This window comes from Calliopsis andreniformis, chromosome 6 (assembly GCF_051401765.1).
Source record: "Calliopsis andreniformis isolate RMS-2024a chromosome 6, iyCalAndr_principal, whole genome shotgun sequence".
In the NCBI taxonomy this organism is placed as follows: domain Eukaryota; kingdom Metazoa; phylum Arthropoda; class Insecta; order Hymenoptera; family Andrenidae; genus Calliopsis; species Calliopsis andreniformis.
In genome coordinates, this window is record NC_135067.1 from 23,385,392 (window position 1) to 23,407,500 (window position 22,109).

General features: G+C 37.6%; 5 protein-coding genes and 1 long non-coding RNA gene across 7 annotated transcripts in view; all 6 read right to left on the minus strand.

Annotated features, from left to right (window-relative positions):
* Positions 1-309: 309 nt before the first annotated feature.
* A4 (apolipophorin-III-like protein) lies at positions 310-1,434 on the minus strand. Its single transcript, XM_076380962.1, has 2 exons — positions 1,118-1,434; positions 310-988 (listed from the first exon to the last, which is right to left on the minus strand). The coding sequence occupies exons 1-2, from the start codon at positions 1,388-1,390 to the stop codon at positions 665-667; spliced, it is 597 nt and encodes a 198-aa protein (XP_076237077.1). The 5' UTR covers positions 1,391-1,434; the 3' UTR covers positions 310-664.
* A 1,728-nt stretch (positions 1,435-3,162) lies between these two features.
* Positions 3,163-3,952, minus strand: LOC143180917 (uncharacterized). The gene is made up of 2 exons (XR_013002201.1): positions 3,630-3,952; positions 3,163-3,487 (listed from the first exon to the last, which is right to left on the minus strand). It is a non-coding gene; the product is annotated as an uncharacterized LOC143180917 (long non-coding RNA).
* Positions 3,953-4,857: 905 nt separating this feature from the next.
* LOC143180914 (uncharacterized) lies at positions 4,858-5,772 on the minus strand. The gene is made up of 3 exons (XM_076380963.1): positions 5,623-5,772; positions 5,127-5,410; positions 4,858-5,036 (listed from the first exon to the last, which is right to left on the minus strand). The coding sequence occupies exons 1-3, from the start codon at positions 5,770-5,772 to the stop codon at positions 4,925-4,927; spliced, it is 546 nt and encodes a 181-aa protein (XP_076237078.1). The 3' UTR covers positions 4,858-4,924.
* Positions 5,773-7,547: 1,775 nt separating this feature from the next.
* LOC143180911 (uncharacterized) lies at positions 7,548-10,336 on the minus strand. The gene is made up of 6 exons (XM_076380959.1): positions 10,232-10,336; positions 9,869-10,135; positions 9,184-9,745; positions 8,536-9,080; positions 8,029-8,413; positions 7,548-7,946 (listed from the first exon to the last, which is right to left on the minus strand). The coding sequence occupies exons 2-6, from the start codon at positions 9,969-9,971 to the stop codon at positions 7,772-7,774; spliced, it is 1,770 nt and encodes a 589-aa protein (XP_076237074.1). The 5' UTR covers positions 9,972-10,135; positions 10,232-10,336; the 3' UTR covers positions 7,548-7,771.
* A 146-nt stretch (positions 10,337-10,482) lies between these two features.
* LOC143180380 (splicing factor ESS-2 homolog) lies at positions 10,483-12,655 on the minus strand. Its single transcript, XM_076380069.1, has 2 exons — positions 11,010-12,655; positions 10,483-10,928 (listed from the first exon to the last, which is right to left on the minus strand). The coding sequence occupies exons 1-2, from the start codon at positions 12,158-12,160 to the stop codon at positions 10,631-10,633; spliced, it is 1,449 nt and encodes a 482-aa protein (XP_076236184.1). The 5' UTR covers positions 12,161-12,655; the 3' UTR covers positions 10,483-10,630.
* A 3,953-nt stretch (positions 12,656-16,608) lies between these two features.
* The window catches only part of LOC143181171 (T-box transcription factor TBX5-A), a 7,354-nt gene continuing 1,853 nt past the window's right edge, over positions 16,609-22,109 (minus strand). For both annotated transcript variants that reach the window (XM_076381450.1, XM_076381449.1), the window contains exons 4-5: positions 21,698-21,949; positions 16,609-18,301 (exon numbers count right to left, since the gene is read on the minus strand). In XM_076381450.1, the coding sequence (XP_076237565.1) occupies positions 17,783-18,301; positions 21,698-21,949 (771 nt within the window). In that variant the 3' untranslated portion in view covers positions 16,609-17,782. The remainder of the gene's footprint in view (positions 18,302-21,697; positions 21,950-22,109) is intronic.

Sequence of the window (22,109 nt, forward strand, 5' to 3'; positions counted from 1 at the left end):
ATGTACGTACATGTGTGTAAACATATATGTATGCTGATATCGATCAAACGTCTCGCAACATTCGTTACCGTTTAGTTTAAACATAACATGCAACGAACGAACGATTCGCTGTGCCAGCAGAAAATTCGTTTCACAATAATAATAAGTAATACTTTCGTAAAACCGAATGAAACGATTTTCGCAAAATCACCCTCGTTTTCAATGATACTGTAACTTTCATAATGGGCTTCGTTAAGAAGTTTCTGCAGCTTATTCCTCCATTGAACATTGAAAGGATGCCGGAATGAAATACGGAAGAAAATAAAACACTTGTATCAATCATTCGTAATATGCATTTAATTTATGGATAAATTCGATACATTAATCGGTAACGGCTTGTGCGTGATAAAAAATTGGTTCGTTGAATTGCATGTCTAGGTTGGACGATACAAATATCTCTATGTACACACCTACGTAACTACTTGCCTACTACTCATCGTTTGGAACGAGTAGCGATCAAGAATAGACGGAAGGAACGGGGAGGGGTGTTTGTTAGTTCGTCGTTCATTCGTACGTTCGTACGTTTGTACCGTTTACCATAGATACGATTACGCAGTTGCAGAGTGTAAGGAGGCTAATAAACTGTTGCGATTGAAGAGAGAAATCGATTTGGATGACTGTTCGATTAATTCTTCGCAGCAGTACCGGCAGCTGCAGCTTGCTGGAGATTTGTGTTAAGATTTTGCGTTGCTTGTACAGCAATATCGACTGCTTGTTTCGTTAACTTGGCTAAATCTTCCTGGATCTTTCCAGAGTGTTCACTCAGAGATTTTGCAGCAGTATCGGATTCCTTCAGTATGACTTGAACTCCTTGTTGGAATTTCGCCTGCAAATCTGCGACCTGTTGCTGAGCATTCGGAATTCCGCTACTAATATCGTCCACGGCTTTGTTCAACTTAACTTTAATGTCGTTCCACATCGCTTCTAATTCCGGTTGTTTAGTCTTTACCTGGAATAACATTACATCGATCAATAATAGTGTGAAAAATGGAAAAAGGTAGCTGTTAACTCGACATGAACTTGATTAGAAAATTGAGAAACTACTTTTTAAACGTTTACACGTATATACATGTATTACCTCTTCGGTCATGTTCTGCATGTACGACTGGATGTTGGCAACAAAATTATTGCTTTGCTCTTTAACGGTTCTGACGATGGTTTCCTGATCGGGTAGATTTAATTGCTCCTGAATTTGTTTGGCCATGTTATTAATATTGCTTTGTGCTTGACTAATAAGTTCGTTCAATTGAACTTGAAGAGATTCTTGGGAATTGGCTGCGGTTGTCTCCCGTGCGACTTTAGCATCCGACAGCACCGCAACGGCCAACACGATTGTAAGGATGCTCTTCATTTTTCTTTCACGCAATAACACTTCGTGCGAAACAACTAGAAAGTGACTGATGCTTCGGCTACGCAAGCTACTACTTTTATAGGCGATCCTTATCGAGGGTGCACGGGGGCATATTGTCTCTCTACATATCTTGCTACAATAAAAACGAATCACAATTTGTGTATCCCCTGAAAATTCTTCTCATTGTCGATAAAATTCTTAGACAGGTAACCGCTCGTGACAAAATCAAATATCTAATAACAGTTTAACAAATTGTATTCTCAAATGCATAACGATGTAAAGAATTTCACCAAGCTACGACATATGTATGTAGGTAGTGCGTATGTACATACTCCCTAAACCCTCTGTTATACATGTACACGTTGCGCGTGATATTATTCAGAGCCAAAGCAATGTTGAAAATGATCATCGAAACTGTTCCTTTTCTTCTTGTCAACCCGAAGTATAATTTATAAAATAGAGAGATACACCACACGCGAGCGCGCGCGCAAGTTATATATAATTAATCGTATTAATCATGCAGATTTTTAGTCAACACTTTAAAGTGTTAAAGTTCAAGGCGACGCGATGAAAATTATCACGAATTTTAGGTCACCGTTCTCCTGTCTATCGAGGTGTTACATCATCCGAAGACTAAATTATGAGAATAATTGATCGAGAAGATGATATCTAATAAAGCTAGACCCCTTGGACTCTTCGCTACAATAAACTCAATTATTGTCAGATGGCACAGGTGCTTTTTGTAGAAATCGCTTAATATAAGAGAAAAATGCACGAATAATCCACTATCTAAATTCATGCTTTCGATCTTTGAAACCGATTTGTAAACACAGATGCTCGTAGGAGTTGAATCAAGAGGACAAGGTTCTGTGGAAAAAACTACACAACCGATGATGTAAACATATATATACATACACGGTGTTTGTATAATAGTAGTGTTCATGGACTGTAAAGTCATTCCTTCAAAGTCCATACGGAGCAGTTTGTTATCTGTACGTGTTCCACGAATCACTCGATACAAGTCTTGACCCTTAGAATATTTTTATTTAGTACAATTTAGTTGATTTATACGTTCCGTATATACTACGTACGTACATACATCAAACATTTCTTTCATTTACCCACTACTGCATATAGAACGTCATTCAGTACGTTCGAATAATCTTTATCGCAATATCTATTCCTTTACAGAATTTGATATAAGAAAGGTCGTAATTACAATCCTACTTATATGTAATTGAGCGTGCAGTATTGAATATTTTCTATCATACGTTGCTTTCCGAAATGTTGAGCAGCTATTTATTCAAATAAACATTTCCTGAACACTATATGCGTTCGTAAAATAATATATATATATATATATGTAGATATGTATTTTTCGAGGGCATTGGTTATGCAAATCTTCTTTCGTTGCTAATCGATTAGTTACGATAGGAGTAAATAAACATTTTGATAAAATAGAACGTGATTTTACTTATCTAATGTCCGTGTCAAAGTTGACGCTCTCTTTAAAACTACTTATGTTTGCTTTAGTAGTTACTTATACATATACGTATACGCCTGCATATTGTACCTATTATACATATACATACCCATCTACTGAACGCGGGCAATATCAGTTTTTCGACTTATTTTTCATTTTACGTACGTACACGTATGTTTGTTCATATAATTTCGTTTCTTCTGAAAGATTGCGGATGAGCAAGGAAAGGGAAGACCTGTTAGAGTGAGATAAGAAGTGAAGAAGGAGAAGAAAAATGACAAAGACCATGTAACAGTTACACTATGTATATACGTAAAGTGTTGATTGAATTTTATCCCCTATTTATAAGGTACATGTTCACTGAACAAAACGAATTAGTCACGAAGTTTGTCTCCTATCTTCTCTGTTTCCTTGCGAATAGTTTCGCCGGCTTGATCTAAAAGTGACTTGGTTTTTCCGATAGCGTCATTTATGGTCGGATTATTCATCAGTTGTTCCACTCTGTCTTCGATCGTACCTTTTGCTTTGTTCCATAATTCGTTAACCTTATCTGCTAATCGATCTAAATCGCTCGGTACAGGCTGTGGTTGCTCATCTTGCGGTAAAGGATTCGCCTAAGGAATTAATACGAATTATCAATAACGGTGTATCGTAACGCCCTCGTCTCAACATGCTTTATTCGAGCTTAATTAAACATAATAGGTACTTATTTATACTTAAACGAATAATATGTATGAATGGAAAGTAAAGACCTACCTGAAACGTGTAAAAGAAACAAGCCAGGAGGACGAAGACGAAAAGAACTCGAGTCATATTACGAACGTATTTATGATCCGACAGCACTTTAATCCAAGTATGTAATGCGGCAGCTTCCGACGGAGGTACGACAATAAACTGCTGTATGTACCTACTATGAGGCCCGCGCGAACAGTACTACTACGATAAAACGAATTAAGTCCAAAGATCACGCTAATGATCACTTAAGCCCGTCACGTACTTGTACGTTATTCGACGATTCTTTATTGTCGTCGACTAACAATGTTCACACTGCTTTTTCGTTCGTCACCTCTTTTCGGTTCTCCAAGTAAAGTAAATTGATCGCTGACGGAACGACTGCTTTTATTATTCCACTGAACTGTTCGTCTTGCTCGCGTCATGAGTTGCATTTTTTCATTCATTATCTTTGTTTTCCGGAAGTTACGTAATTATCTCATCTCCGTTCCCACGATTCTCTTCAAAACATGACATACATCGGCCAATATGGAATAGAATATCTACTATGTAGAGTACTGTGTTTAAGTAATATACGAACAATCCATTTCAATCGGAGTCAATTTCAATTTTCCCAGAAAGATCTTAACAAATCTAATTGTAAACTGACGAAAAATTACTTTACTGCACTGCACTACAGTTCTAACGATAAACCAGCGACACAATTTCACGAATTTTGTGCTTCATCGATTGCTCCTCGATTCCCCTCCACAGCTTCTCTCTCTTTTCAAATCTATCTCAAATTATTTTAATTACAGTCTACGTATCTACTTACATAAGTTACATATATCTGGGGAATTTGGAGAACGCGATTTATATGTGTTATCAGAAAAGCTGTCAATTTATTTTCAATGATGATACACAACAGTAATAACTTCCGCTTCGCAGAAGCAACTTTGCAATTTTTCTAATGTTATTAGAGTTATACTCGATTCAGGCAGTTCGTTACGCAACAAATTTATTGTCGTTTCGCCAACTTGTAAATAATGCTGGTGAAGCTCGTCTGTAATATTGTGAAATTATTCAATTTTCACGTCTCTTTGAAATTATTGACGTTGATTTAAAACAGTTTGTAAAAAAGCAGGTTTTCCATTCTTTCCTGATTATGCATGTGCGTATGTTTTATTTCTAATGTGTAATTATTTCGTTTGCGTTTAGTATGATAATCATACTCGAACGATTACGAAGTGACTTTAAAATTAAAAAATAAGATCAAGTGTTTTATAAAATTTATTTATATGTATTTCAATATCTTGTTTTACACGTTTAGCCGTACTTCACTATTGATCGAATGATGAAATTTGGCATGCAGGAACAAGGATTCTATCAACTCGTGATGTCAACCCTTTCAATCGTGGGACGCATTTCTCTTCCAATTGTTCCGTAACAATTCTAGAAAAAAAGCAAAAAGATAATAGAGAAGTTTGTACTTGTACGTGTGATAATTAGAGAATGAAATAAATGCTTTATCATAAAATTTACTGTTGGCTCGAAATTGGGACATCAACTGCAAAGTTATAGTTTTTCGTAAGAGCTGATAAATGAACTGCAGGTAAAACATAAGTGTTGTACGTGTAGAATTTCCCTCGCAAAGGATCTTCTTGATTGTTCTGTTCCGATAATGATGCAGCAGTATACGTGATACGTGGCGTTAGTATTGTAATAGGGTACTCAACGTGACGAGGAGGTACAGTGTACATGTCCGAAATTGCTCTAAAATTCAACGACACAGGTATCTTCTCTTCTCTAACGAATGCTCTCTGCCCCTAGTGGTGTTTCATGCAACGAAATTGTAGGTATGTAGTGTACATTCATATTATAGATTATAAATATAGATAATAATCATCTAAAGCTATCTTCGCGTGCACACATCGATAAATGCATTTTCTTTTTCTTTTTTTACGACTTCATAAAATTCCGTAATTATTACATTATCGATTCGAATTATTCAATTAATAAACAGGCAATTAATGTCTACCTCGATTCTAATTGGCAATTGACGTGATGTAACGCAAGGTTCGCCATAGGTTACCACTTCAGCCCTATCGTGAATAGAACTATAACATCTTCTTAAATTGGAGATGAACAAAAAAATGACCAACTTCCGAATTACTGAGCCAGAACTCATTGCTACACGTTAATATTCGAATTATACAACTTAACTGTGGACTATAATCCCACGTTCTTAATATATGGCTATTGGTAGGAATGCAATTTATCTTCCTGTTTGTCGTCGAATTCCACAGTTAGACATCTTATCGCAACTTTTAAGCATATAGGAAGTAGAATGAAATGAAAAACATTACCTTTCATCAAAAAATGTCGCAATTTTCGAACGTGTGAAATTAAGAAGACAGTCACGGAAGTTACAAACTTCGAAAGTGTTTACGAAAAATACCAAAGATGAAAGACACGTGATGCGTGCTACGAGTTTCGCATGTAATCAATATCATCATAACATATTTAACAAAAAACAGCGTTTACGAAAGATGAGATCCACGTTTACAGTTAGAAATGAAAAAAAAAGTTATTGAAAAAGTGGAAGAAGAGAAGGAAAAGAAGTGGATGAAGAATGTAGGACAGTGCTTTAAAACTTTTAACAGCAAGTTGCTTTACCTGCATTAGTAATCGTAGATATTTTATTTCTTTATTATAAGTATACATTTAGGATTTACAAGAAAAAAACTATTGCAATAATCATTGCAGTCTACCACAGGAGTAGGTACATACCTATACAGGTTTTAGAAGTTATCGGAACTGTTTGGCTTATTGGAATTGCATAGTTAGGCACCCCTAATGGATAGCAACGGGCCTAGCACGAGTAGCACGCACGCTATTCTATGTATACACCTATGTATTATAAGTGTTAGTTCAGTAAGTTGTATGTCCCATCTAAGTACGCAGATACATATCTATGTACGTATATGTTATACATACTGCAGTTCTTTTTTCATTCGGCTATGGGAGTGAAAAGAAAACCTTCAGTTCTGAAATCGTTTTTTTGAATACTCATACGGAAAGTTCCCTTTACCTTGCTACTTACGATCAAAAAGGGCAGTTCGATATACATATGTATACTTAATAAATTAATACCATTGGATATAATTATTTTCTCTTCTAAGCTGTAAAATCTTTTCAAGTGTCGACTATTATACTTTTACAGTTTAAAAAATCCAAGTTACGATTAAGTACCCGTTCCTCTTTTTTTTATTGTTCAGAATAAAAGAAATGAAAGAGTAGAAAAAGAGACATATTCAACTGCATAACTCTGTACTACATACATACATACATATATGAAAAAACTAATTACGACTAGGAGTGAACTTGAGAATTTGTCGCTGTCACGCCTTTTTTCGCTCGTTCTTATTGTCAATTCCTCTCATTCGCAAATAGCAACTACAACCGATATAGGTGGTGATAAGCATAATCAGTTTTGGAGACAAAAACATATATGTACACATATACGTATAATCACAATAGAGGGGTGCATTGTGTAAAATAAACAATTCTTATTCTCCAAGTCACAATTCTTCGATTTTTATTCTATATAAAATTTGTTGAAAATTATTATAGTATGTTTATTTTCTACGTATACTGTTTGCTTCGGTAAATTGTATCTATGTACGTAGTACATATGTACATATGTACCATATACGTAGAATGAAAATGAATCGATGTATCGAAGTATAAAATATAGTTTCAACAAATATGAAAATAAAAAGCACGAAATTAATATTCAAGGGATACTTCGTTATGCAAATACATATATTATCTTTCGACAGAGTTTAATTGGTGTAATGTTCAAGTTTATCTAGTTGATCGACTTCACAGGAAATAACACGTATGTTCATGGCTCGATATATTTTTATAATTTATAAATTGAATAATAATCAAACAATCAGATGGACTAAGTAGGTGCTTTATTTCTCATGATCGGTTTTCAAAATGATACTCTATGCATGCGCACAGAACAATACTTTTTAGTACAATTCATATTCAAAGGAATCGAATATTAAGTACATTGTTCACTAAAGTAAACAGTTCAGTAAGATCGAAATTTTGAAGGATGCTTCTTTTGAATCTGTACATAGTTTGATCGAGTTCTTCGTTAGCGCATAGCGCAACCCTCATGAGTCCATAACGTCACGTTGAACTACCACCGAGCCTGGAACATAATCTGGTATCGGTGGACCTAAGGGGCCGCACGGTTCTTCTGAGCTATCGTTGATTTCTCCTTTAACGGTCCCATCGTAACTATGTGATTTTACTAGAGTGGAACCCACCGGGGCATAGCCAAGATCTCTATAAATAGTTAAGGTCTCGATCGATAAGTACCTATTTATTTTCACAATACATATGTATCTAATAGATAATGCTAACTTACTTATAAGAGATGAGGCTTTCTGCCATTTCGTCTGCAGTTTCTTCTTGCGTTATACTTTCGCGTTCGATCGCTTCGAGTTCTGCAAGTTTAGCTTCCTCTTGTTCGTCATAAGATCCGACTACGATAGTTCTTGGAGGCGCTATTTTCAATTCTACTACAGGTTTCTCAACCGTTACAAGCTTTTCTTCCGGAATTTCAAGAATTTTTCTACCGTTTTTCACATCATTCGGCACCGTTCGATGACCAAACGATAACTTATCTTCTGGTACGAATTGTTTTCCTTGCCTATAAATTACATTCGGAGCACGAAGGTTTTTGTACGCAAGAGTTAGAGAAACTGCATCTGCTGGCATCTCAGGATACGAATAATCTATCAAAGTCTCATCTGAAAAATATTTTCATCCAAAACAGTTAACAGAATACATACAAAATAATAAGTATTCTTGTTTTAAATGAGTGGTAAGTTACAAATAAATAAAAAGGTAGATATTTGTATGTTCTTCAAACCTGTATCGTCGTCGCAAGTAGAAAAACTGTCGCTTGTAGGTACTTTCGCATACTGCCTCTGTCCAATCGCAGTGTTCGTGTTCGTGTTCGCATTGGCATAGATTAGAGAAGGTAAATCGTGTATTCCAACGCTTGATCGACTAAAGGAACCAAAGTTTGAATTTCCATACGTGCGGAATTTGGAAATACTAGATAATCTTGAATTGAAATTTCCATGCGATCTTAGTCCAGGAGTAAAATCCACAGTAGCTCCTGTTCTTCTGATTGTAGGATATGTTCCAGATACCGATCCACTAAATACACCAAGATTAGGTTTCCCATACGTTAAAGAGTTGAATCCGCTAATTGCATCCACAGAATTTGGTACAATCGTTCTACTCGTTGTTTCTCCAGTTACCGCATTTACGCATAGTTCATAAGGAACTTTGTTGCAACTGTTGCATACAATTTTACCAGGATATGCTGGTGTCACTTTGGTCCTTTCTACTAATTTTTCACTACGAAGACTTGGAAGAGGGGAACACAAGTCGCCGATTGGTGGAAATCTGTTAAGAGAAATTTGAATATTAAATATCTATATTCTTTTTCGAAAGATAATTTGTATTATTTGAAATTTGCTAAAAACAAAAAGCAACAATTTTCCCATACCTAGGTACAATGTTTTCATCGGAGTTTATTGAAACATCAACGTCTCTAGGCTCCGAAGATTCTACGACTTGCTTATTATTACAGCCACAACCAGAATCACGATTGCTATGAGCATCGATAGCAGGTACTTCATCACCGTATGCGTTGGAATTGCTGTTACTGTACACATTCGGGCTATTGCTACTGTACCCGATGGAATCACCGCTACCATATGAATTTGAGCTACTATCGCTATATTGTATTATGTTAGAATCACTGTTTGCATTTGAATTACTGCCGCTATACGCTGAAGAATCACTCTCACTGCTGTATGAATTTAAATTACTGCCGGTATAAATGTGGGTGTTACTGTTGCTGTATATAGCGGAACTAGAACTACTGCTACCGCTTCTATTTGGTGAATTTGGGCAACCAATCTGAGGTGAACCAGATAGTTGGTAAGATATTATGCCGTTACGTGCGGCTGCAGCAGCGTTAATTTTTTCTGCTGACACGTAATACGTTGGCTTCGGTAATTCTGCAGCTTTTACGACAGTCTCGCTGCAACTACAAGGATTTGTACCTGTAATCATACAGTTGATACATGTAATAAAAAGAGTTTTTTTCTTAAATATGAATTCTTTCGTTCTCTCTCGTTAAAATAGCCTTCTAATCTTCTATACATATATGTACATAACATGTATACCTGATCCTAAATCTCCACATTTGCACTCTTGCTGTTGTGCTCGAACGATAAGCAAGTATGTCGCAGTCAAGACGAGAAGAACGTTAAAAATTGTAGACTTCATATTGACGACGATCGTGTTTTCTCTGCCTTGTACCTTGATCACATTGCCTTATATATACATATAGATATGTAATGAAAGAGTTTTGAATTCAAAAGTTGCACAATTCGTCGACGTATTATACTTCCTGTTATATATTATATATCCTGACATACTTTTACTCTTTCCTGTGTTTATTTTTTTTCAACTTAAGAAACTCCATTACTTAAACGTAGTAAATACATTTACATTTTTATGTGTATGTATATGAATAAATTACGTACCTACATACAGTTATGCCATTCAATATTTATATCGTAACGTATAACTGTTTCTTAAACAAATAATGTTACGTTCGTGATAATTTGCTACTTCTGCGTTGCTTTTATATATCCGTATTGCTCTTTCTACACGTAATAAGATTAATCAACCGAGTTATTCGCCTTTTATAAGAATACTGTAATTGCAACTATATGTCGAGTCAACGATACAGAAAAGTAATAATGAATATCGAATAATTTAATGTTATTCATGATCCTGTTTCCATTGCATTTTGTTTTATTAGAAAATCATTTAATTATGATATTAGGTACAGAGGTAATGTTCAACAGTAATACATATTTACAATAGTATACAATATACAATATACTAATATAATCATTTAATACATTTACATACATTTCTTATTTATTAAAAAAATCTGCTGCCCTTTGCCTCTGTAGAGGTAGATTAAGAAGATTATCCGTAAGAACAGGACCCTGACATCTTGTACCATTACTTTCGGATTTAAGGTGATTTTCAGACTTTGATGGTGTATCTACTCGAGGAGTGCTTGGTGTTCTGATGCCTATGGCTGGTGTCCTTGAAAATGAAGATCTTTGCGGAGTTGGTGTACCCGCGATGCGGAGTTTTTGTGTAGCTAACCTTCTAGCTGCTGGTGACATGGTGCTCAATCGATCTATAGTTGATCTCGGCGATGGCCTGTAAGAAAATTATTTATAAGAAAATAACAAAAACAATTTACAAGTTATTTTCCTTTTGTATTAAGGAAAATTCCCTTACGTCGCTAATGACTTTCTTGCTACTTCCAAGGCTTTGGATTTTCTATCTCTGTGTCTTTCGCCAGCTTTTTCTGCCAATTGTAATGCAAGTTGTTCACGTTTTGGGGGTTCTGCCATTCTAAACGATGGTCCTTGACTCATTCTTAACAGGGGAGTGTCTCCACCATCTAATCTGAAGGGAGTATCTTCGATCTGACCCCATGTCATTAAAGGACTTTCACACTCCCCAGGTCTAGGACTTGGAGTTGCCACGAAACTAAAACCATTTACCCTAGGAGTTGGATTCCTAACAATTTCTTTCCCATCCACTCCAATTTTCCCATCGTTAGCTTTCGATTGATTTTTTGCCAATTCGTTAATAGTTTCCTTATTCTGCTGTTCATTAAATGGATTTGTACGGAGTCTAGTATTTTCGTGTATTACTACCTGTTTTCTTTTAGCTAAATCTATCCTTTCGTCTGGAGTTAGTTCAACTCCATCTGGGACATACATAATATAATTTTTGTTCTTATAATTCCAGCTATCCAACTGATTAGGTTTCTTTTCACCATTCTCGATAGCTAGGATGCTGGAACTGTTGTCATTAGTTAACATCTTTGACTTCTCCTCCGCTTCGTAAAGCCAAGCAAATTTTAATTTAAGCCTTTTCTCTGCTTCGACCATCATTTCTTCAAAACTTGCATTGTCCTCGCTCGTATGTGTACTTAAATATGCATCTAGCCCAGCTTTTGTTCCAACCTTTTCTTTCTCTTTTATGTTGGAGCAAATAGAATTCTCTTTCGATGTTTTTAACAGTCTGAACTGCTCATCTTCTGATTCTGCTTTATTCATAGGTGTCTCAAATGTAGCTGGACTAGCTGGTCTATCTGTTGTAGGTCGCCCTGAGCTATACTTTTCATAAAGTTCTCTCATTCTTTTTACATCATTTTGCTCTAAAGCATCCAAATACTGATTTTGTGCTTGAAGTTTATCCAAATGTGGAAAAAAGTCTCTTTGTATAATTTCTCCAATTCTTTTTACATAAGATTCTTCATCTAAAATTTTTGGTTGCCTCTTTTTGTGTTTCTTAACTACACCTATAGGCTTTTTAAATATTACCACATCTTTCATATTTTTTGCTGCCTCAAGGGCTTGAAAACCTGGAGAGTCCATCGTTGAACTTTTACAAATGTAACGCAGGTTTCCCAATCTTCAAATACCAAAAGTTTCAAATTTTCATAAATACTATAACACTATACGCACATATTTAAATCGTATACGTATTACAAAGTTCTTTGTGCATAAAAAATATGTTTCCTACGAGGAAACAGTTCATGTTTATGGTGCAACCTTACATACTGAAACGTTTCTCAAATTTCTCTTTTCCACGTTCTAACACTCTATATCGACACTATACATACAAATGAAAATGTTTGCTATTTTCTAGTTATTGTTTCTTGTGATTGCAACGCGTATGCAAGAAATGTCGGTTAAAAACACCAGTTGGACGAAAAGGTTAGACCTAACCAACGCAAGGTAAGACGCGAGACGCAAACTTGCGCTAGAACTGTCAGTATCATGTGGCGTCATTGTGTTCACTATGAGAACTTGAAAAGGCACTGAATTTTTTTATTACTTCATTATCGATGTGCGGTGCACATTTATCATTTATAATTTATGTGTTACTAAATAAGTGTAGCAATTATCAGTACTATATATAGAAAGATGAAAGGGAAGAAATGAGTGGAACATAGATATTTTTTATGGATAAATTGAAATGAAAATCGATAGTTGAACGAAAATGAAAACTGATAATGCTAATGGTAAGAAAATGTAGAGGAAAAGAGTAGAAGAGTTAGAATGTGATGGCACTAGACTACGTAGCGTATGAAAAGTGGTAGTGAAATGTTAGATTTCATTTTGTATAGGGGTAGATGTACTGCGCAAATACGGCCCTGAGTTTGCCCACTCAGAGTAAGTAGTGGATGCGATATTTTGGTCGAGCCGGAATAGTGGGATGGGATATGATTGCCTTCTCGTATTGCCTGTGGCTTGAGACATGGGCTCTTGGAGGAAAAGAGGAAAAGAGAAGGAGCAAAATGATCCGAGAGGCTTCGAGGTGTTGGAAAGACACGATGAAAGACATATGAGGATTCCAGCGGTGAGATAGGATATGCCTGCCGACTATGTTACAGGGAAAATCTTTCCAAGTCTGTCTTATACGCATGCTATTTTCCTTTTCTCCCGATCTACTTGTAAAATAAGTAAGTACATAACACACCTTTCCCCATATCGATTGGACAGAGTAGAGGAAAAAAAGGAAAAAAAGTAAATATACAAGTTAGGATATGACAGAGTCAAAGATTGAAGAGAAAAGGCAAAGATCATTATGATCGTTAGTCGTAATTGCTATTCAAATGGGATCAATTTTCAGACGATAAACATAAAGACTAGAACCTACTGCCGTAAAATCTATTTATCTATATAATACGTGAAATTTTCAAAGGGTTGCATTCGCGTGGAACACATGGTGGTGTCACCGACTTCGAAAGACTGACGATGAGTTAAGAAAGACGTCCCCTCTATTTACGACATAAGGTAAACTTCTTTTAGATCTTATGGTTCACGGTCAGTGTCTGTCTTCAAATACTTGGCTTGCTTGGACAGTTTCCGTAGCGTTAACAGACATATCCGCTTTTCTCTCCGTCTTTCTTCGTTATACACATTCTCGATCAAACAAATTGCTAATTATTTGAAATTCTCTATTCACTGATTGCTCGGAGAAAAATCAAAAGAAGAGTTATTTCGAATATTTGGGACAGGTTTGACACGCGATAGTTTGTCGTTCGCTTAGTCGTGTCATTCTGGCACTACCTCCCTTGACTTTACGACGAAATCCAATTTTAATTCATATTTGTTCCAAATCACCTGTCGCTGTGCAATTAGGAGGTATAAAGTTGACAGACGGTAACCGTCCGTCATTTAGTGCTGCTAATAAGCTTGAAATATGAATAACGACGATGCTTGTTACTTCATCACGTAAATTCTACCCGTCACTTATGATTCCTGTGAATTCCCAAAAAATATTTGGTTTGAACTTTTAAAATACTTAGATAGAAACCTGGAAGAATGGTTACGCTGCTTCCATATTCTTTGCTCGCATACCAGTAAGCGAAAGTTGAATGAATTAAAAGTTTAAACTTGTGGATTTAGGACAACTCGGCATTTAAATAAAACACGAAACATAAGAAAAGGACAAGATGATGATGATGATGACGACGACGACGACGACGACGCAGAAGAAGCAGAAGAAGAAGGAGAAGATAGAAGAAAAAGGAGTTGAAGAAGTAGACAGGGACGCAGATTGTGAACGTAAAGTATAAACAGTGAAGGTGCGATTTGACGAGCTCTGCGGCCGTCCAAGACACATCCCGCTCGTTGAACGTACGCTTTAAGAATCCCGAAGAAGCGACTAGCCCGATGGCTGGAATCTGTAAATCTGTCATTGCAGCCATATTCGTGCGACTGGTACCGCAGGATATGAACTTCTGCTGGTCGTATACGCCACCGAAGTACGAGATAGAGAGATGCCGGTTTTCTTTCGAGATCTTTGCATTGAAACGGAACTGTTACTTCTTACCTTTTCTAAAAATAACAACTGTACTTATGCCTAAAGATTTCGGCAATGATTTATCATTTGCGAGAAACTGTTTCATCCATTTTCCAATTAAATTGACAAATTTTTCAGAGAATTTTTCGAAATTCTTGTTGCGTACATTTTCATCTATTAATTGGATTTCACATTGATTTATATAGAAAGATTTCAAACAATTCGATTTGATAAAGCTATAGTATTGTACGATGGTTCGCGGTTTCCTTGGTACACTACTCAGGCTGCGGCAAAGATTCAAACACCGTTTGGTCGTATCAAACTGCATGGAAACTATAAAAGCTCCGGCAGTCATCGCACCGTATACACGGTATTCCTTCTGGTAGCCTGCGATGACGGATTCATGGTTGCTGGGATAACGCAAAGACCTCACCTCCTTGCCCTCTAAAACATGTTTCGGTTTACGGATGCATCCACTTCCCATCTTCTCTCAACTTTCACACTTTTTTTTCTTGTCTACAGAGAAATTCATTTGTCTGGCTTTGAATCCTGACTAACGTGCTACTGCTGGAGTCGGAAAATTACTTATTTATTAATCGATTGTCTATCCTAAAATACTATCGTCTTATTTTTCTCCTCTTTTTCGTTTCTATCTCTGAACGCGATATACGTGTATGTACATGTGCTTAGGTTGATGTGCATGCATATACATGTATATGTAGTTAAGTTGAACACGGTAGGTGTTCCGCTTATCGAGAAACTGTGGGTTTCAAAAAGAGCATTCAGAGTTTAGAGAATTGGCTTTGAGAGGCAGCTGGTTCTTGCAAACGGAGGTGCCACCAGCAGCGCATAGTCACCTAACCCTGCCAGGGGTTAACTTTCAGAGGGCTGACACCTACGGGTAAGATGAAAGAATAAGCGAAGATAGTTCGTCGGCCGCTTTTTATTGCCGGCGCCGTCACGCGTCACCGATAAGCTGCCCCCTTTGGAGACGAAAAGTTTCATCCGTTCGTACACACCGCTTCTGTCAAAACAACCCAATTTTTCCTCCTTTTTTCGTTTATAAGTCTACTTTTCTACCTTTACAACAAATCCATCTAATTGTAGATAATATTCGCGTAGTAAATTCCCAAACCTTCAAATTATCAGTTACCATTCGCTTCTTCAATCTTTTCCCCTTTTCCTGCCCTCACATGCTATTTTACCCTACTACGTACATATTCTCTAAGCGATAACTATATTGCAAGGCGATAACTATATCTATGTATATCTAACAGAATTACAGAAAGTAATAGTCTATATACAGTGGGAATATTCATTGAAATCGTTTTAGACTGATATTTCTTTTATTATTCTTGTCGTTTGCAACAACAGAGCGTGGTGTTTACAAACGACTACGAAATAGTTGGAGGATACACGAGAGAAAAGATATTCCGCGAGAGTCATTAAGGATACGTTTATAATATGTTTACACAACGCCGTTCTCGGCGTCGCCATCAATCACGGTGCACGTCCGTTGGTCCATCCATTTTTTCATGCGTACAAACCGTCAGGCTCGTGCATTAGAAGCTTCACGCTTCACTTCCACTTCCACTTCATCCAGTTAACATTGGTTTGTCGCTTACAAGTAGTAAACTCGGTACCAGTAATGCAGTAAGAGGTCATTTACAATTTTGTAGGAAGTGTATAGTATGTATGTACTAAACAATCGGGAAAGTGATAAAAAATGACAGATCGTGAGAAATTGTAAAAAATATTGCTCCTTAATCGGAGGACTCGGCATTAACTTGACTTTTATTTTGCAAAACTGTTGCGTTTGAACCTACCTATACGTATACATACATACATACATACATACATACATGCAAACATACATATGTATATATTTATAGAGAACACATTGTGTAACCGCACTTGACTCTTTTTAAGTAGTGAATTCTCGACGAGGATTCTCGAGAAAAGACCGCAAGTTTCGAAGGGAAAAAGTTTTGAAATACAATAGTACACGATATACTCTGAGGATAATTTATTAAGGCACTTAGTAGCCAAGCTCTCATGGGTTGTCACGGTGCGTTTACTTTCCCATCTTGGCTCGAGAGCGTTTTAGGCTCGTTTGGCATTTCAGACACCCTGTATAAATAGATGCACTTTGCTCCTACAAAAGGCACTTTCTCTTTCAGCCGTTCTGCTACAAACCTACGACACGTCAACCGATGTATGTAGGTACGTACCTACGTATACATCACACGTTTCGATAATTGGAAATATGTACGACTAATATCGAACTTCTCGCTGCTTTATCTTTGCAATGTTTTTTGGTAATAACTTTCGATGAATTCGTTGCAAATTCATGAATAGTTTTCAGACGTGACGATACCTTCTTAGATACAATCGTTTTTCTTTCCTTTCTCCCTTACATAAATATCTATGAACATGTATATAATAGTACTTATATGCTACATCTGTATAACAGTATCGATCGTATCACCATGGATTTTGAATTAAGTTATCCTATATTTCATGCTTAAATCTAATTGCCTTTGGTACACTTTTCACAAACTATTTTCTGTAATTTCCTGCTAGTATTATCTACATATTTCGTCGATAAGGCACCATGCACGCGAACACACTCGCGTTCATCTTCGCGCGTATCATTAACTCATTACAATTAAGGTCGTGGTTTATAGTGGATAAATTTTCCCGATTTCGTGCAAACTCCTACGACTATACAGCTATAGAAGAATGTTTACGTGTGCGTATATATTTAGATGTACGTGTACGTTTTCACGCGACGCAACGCGACGCGACGCCCAGTTCACGTGAAATCGCGCTCACTCTAACTACAGTTTAATGTTTACTGTTAATATCTCGTTAATACTCGTTAATACTCATATTCACTCGAAAACATCGTGTTGTACTATCGTAAAAGTAATTGGTATACACAATCGATACAAGCGATCGCATCTAATAGTAAAGATTCAAGAATATATAATAGGATGTAGTTTTAAATGACTACTGCTGTATGCATGCGATCGCTTCCATTCCACTTGACCAATCCCATTGTCCATTTGGAAAAAAAATATTCGACAACTCGCATAAAATTGTCCTCATTTGATTTTTCACGACAACGGACGAGCTCCAGGGGTAAATTTTGAGTGAACGCACGAAGAAAGTATTCTACCTGCTTATCGTGGACCATAGAGGGAAGTTCCTGGATGTGGATGAGGATGAGGATGAGGATGAGGATGCGTGGGATAATGAACGGAATTGACATGTGCGGTTGGTTGACCATGATGTCCAGGATAAGTCCAGGATGAAGAGGCTGCGGTTCCATAAAACTGATGATGTTCCTGGCCAGATATGTTCGGAATTTGCATAGTTGGTATGGTGTTGACGTAGGTCGAAGACAAAACGGTCGCGCTAGCAGTAGTGGGTCTCTTGGTAGGATTCTGAATGCTGGACACTGCGACCGAATCGCACTCGTCCGACTCACAGTCTCGGAAGCCTTTCGCGAATGGATTGCTGGCAATTTTCAACTGCGTTATACGATGATTCTGGTAAGCAGTCACTGCAGTAAACCTTGTCTCTGGAAAGGTGAAGGTTTTAAAATTTTCCGTGCGGGGATCTGGACCGGCACCAGGTGGGGACGGTGCCACCACGACGTGACATCGAGGTTGATATCGATGCATAGAATTCAAGATTATCTGAAACGTTTAAAAGGAATAAAGTGTCGTTTGTGAACTTCTCGATTAGCAATCTTTCTTCCAACAACATGCGTTACTTATAATTTATAGGTACGTAGGTAATAACTAGAGGACGATTAATTGAAATTTTACGAAACGAACGCACCAAGAAACGCGAGTACTTGCGCGAGTGGAAATCCGAAAAATGATTATTTTTTCTGATTATTGGAACGTATGCTGGTCGTGAGACGGGTCAGTGAAGAGGGACATAGGAAATCGAGAAGAAGAGCAAAAAGTACACGCGAAGAGATTTCTTGTATTCGAAAGGAAGAGTCACCGCGGGGGGGCGGTCGCAATGTTTGACAGCTACGAGAGACTCGGTGACTAATTAGCGTAAAAACTAACCCCCGAGCCACTCTGTGGCAACCCGACACCCTCGTCCTTCCTCTGGCGGAGCACACTCGTCGAGAGCATATGCTGAGAGGCATGTGTCTTCTCTTCGAATATGTATACCTATACACGGAAAGATGAAGATCCCTCTGCAGTTGTGCAGTTGTACGGTTGTGCGGTTGTGCGGTTGTGCGATTGAATACCAGGCTGAACGAAACAGCAAGAGAACTTATCTTTGTTCAAATCCAACAGCGTGTACAGCCGTACTGGCATAGCATAGCATAGCATAGCAACGCCAACGCTGACAATCGGGCAATTTTCCTTCTTCACGTTAGCTCGCTCACCCGAATCGATTTGTCTCCTCTGAATGTTGATCTAGTCAACGTTTCGTATTCAACAAATAGGTAGGTACATATCTACATGTAGAATATTCCGTCTTGTTCAGGTTTCTTTGCTTCGATTCTCATTCTCATGCCGAAGCATCCTTCTAGTATCGTTTCATCGCGTCTCCGATTCAAGTATGTATGTACACATTTATGTAGACGTATTGGCACTCGACGAGCTACAAAGCCGGCAATTAAGAAGCTGAACTCGACGGGTTCCGAGTTTTTCCAAAGCTTGTTGGCACGTCTCCTCACGCGCAATTAAAAGAACAAACTGGTTCGATGGTATGTGAAAGAAGACTCTCCCTCTGCCAGTCAAAATTCTTTCTGCGCGTAAAGCAATATGTAGATACGTTCTTAAACGGAAGACGAAACTAAAGGCACTAAAGGCAAAAGTGACTCTTTTCACTTGAACGCGACTCTTTTATTTTCGATCGGAATGTATACATTTCGTACGTACCGACCGACCTACCTACACAGCTATCTGTATATACCTATCAGATTCGATCTATTAGTTAAACGTTTATGTTATTTCTCCTCAAATATTCAATAGTTTTAACTCGGTAGTCATTCGTTGAAGCAATATAAATAAACACTTGAAAAGTCATACCGATCATTCGATTCGCTTTGCCTTCACGATCCTGCTTCGAATTGATACTTCCATCAAAAGAGCTTGTCGGGAAAGATACTTGACTCGTGTTTACCGTAATGAACGATACGTTGCACGATAACATAATTGAGCAAATTTTCAAATAGATAGATCAATATCAATAATAGCCAAATAAAAACTAATCTTGAAAAGATGGACTGCGACATTGAAGAGTCACACACTGTTCTCTCTCTGACTTGCGACTGCCTAATCGATTCGATTTGATTCGACTCAACTCGACTCAACTCAATCGAAAAGGCATTCATTAATCGGTATGCCGATACGCATCAACGTTGAATCGCTTCATTTGCAATGCTGCCTGACACGCTAAATTTGGCACGGATACATAGGAACGATTATTTTTGGCACAACCGCAGGTGCATTAGGACACAATGAAGAAGAACGGAACGGAACGGAACCAAGAGTTTCTCGGGCTCAATGTATAGTACAAACTAGAGCTTAACGAATCGCCCCTTAAAGCAAATCAATTGCTCTTACTCGGGTTCAAGTAACGATTATCCCGATCAAAATAAGTAATATTTTTTAACAGTGATTAATAATTCAAACAGAAAAAAGAACAAAGTCGTTGTTTAAGCCGTTTAAAAACCTATTCACGGTAGGTTTTACGCAAAATCTGATAGAGATCTGATAGAGATCTATCGAGGAGTATTAAAACTGAAAAATTTGTTCGCATTGTTAATCTGTCTAAAAGCCATAAAGGCGTAAAACATGTCCAAAGTCAGCGTTTTTTCCAGGCGTCTACGGTTTCGCTTATGTTACGTTTGTTTACGTTACTTTACGCGTGGTATAGGCGACCACGGTATGTGTAAGTACTTAAGTACGATCGCTGTTTCTCACGGTGACAGTGCAGCAAGATTAAAAAACCGCGAACACTGGGGAATTCAAAGAATATACGAGGTGGATTGTTCGCTCAAAATATAACAGGACTCTTTTAAAATGCCTACAAAACCTCCGATAGGACCCTAATCGTAATTCATTTGTAATTTATACACCCACGATCAACGAAGAATCATTTGCTTCCAAATCTCGGTTTTCGTTGACATTCATTGTTGCTTCCGAGAAGATTGATTTTCTATTTTCTTTCAAAAATACCTGTTCTACACTCTGCGGAGAAAATAAATTCATTGAATTGTTTGCCACTTGATAAAGCTATGTCCGACAGCGCGACAGCAGAACATAAATCTGAGGAACGTGTTAAAACAATTATTGCTACTAATTACTCCTAAGATGATAATAGCTTCTAACGAAACCGTATTTCATTCTTATACATACTATGTAGCTAATGTATAGCCTCTGTTAGTTGAGAGGCAATGTTTGACGACTTTTCTGTCTTTAGGGACAAAGTAGTCAAAAGATCCGTCGAGATCGAGACGAGCGATTCTTCTGCAAGTGGGTGTAGTAACATGCCAAGACAAAATGTCTTACGCGCGATACTCTTTACTCGGGGAAATGAAATATTTCATTTCAGAAAATATAAAGAATAGAAAAAGTAACATCGAAACGTGTTCAGAGGAGAGTGGTTGACACGTGAATGTGCGACGTGCCACGCCGCGCCGCGCCGCGCCGCGCCGCGCCGACGCTTTTCTCCGATTCTTATTCTTATTTCTCGCGGTGGACAAGCTCGTATCTCAGGTCAATTAAGGCGAACTCGTCCGTAAACGACAAACACGTGGAGCACCGATGCCGATATCGTTGTGACAAACGTGCACAGTTTCCTTACATCTCCACTTCTACTACTTTATCGCATGTAGGTGTTCTACCCCTCGCAACACATCGAAATAAATTACACTAACAATACCTAACGATAAGTAGGAAAATCTTTTTACCAGGACTACCTAATCGTTACGCAAAGCGTAAACACAAATATCTAATTTTTCACACCTCTAAGTAGAAAACCAGTAGATTTGTAGCCCTTTATACAGTAGAACTTTCGAAATCGCGTTGTAGAAAAACTATTCCATAGGTATTGCTTACATGGCCATTGTCATCCAGTTGATTGTTGGTAAGCTTCAATTTGTCGAAGGAAACTGGTTGTTTCATCCAATGGGTTCCACTCGCAGGACTGTCGGGATGCACATGTATTCTGGGGGGTGAGACTGGATCCGCACGTCCAGCCACTACCCAAGCGCTACTATGAAAAGCGTATCGGTACCTCTTGTCGTCACATGGTACAAAGTCCATCACCAACAAGTAATCCGTATTCGGATCCAAACCAAAAAACCGACACTGCAAATCGAAACATAATTCCTCTTTTCTCACAGATGCACTTAACTACAGTTACTGATTACTAATTACAATCCGTTTATTCGACCTACTCGTACTTTCTGATTTTAAACACGAGCTAAATAACTTCGCACATTTCCAAGAAAATTATTAATCCATCAAT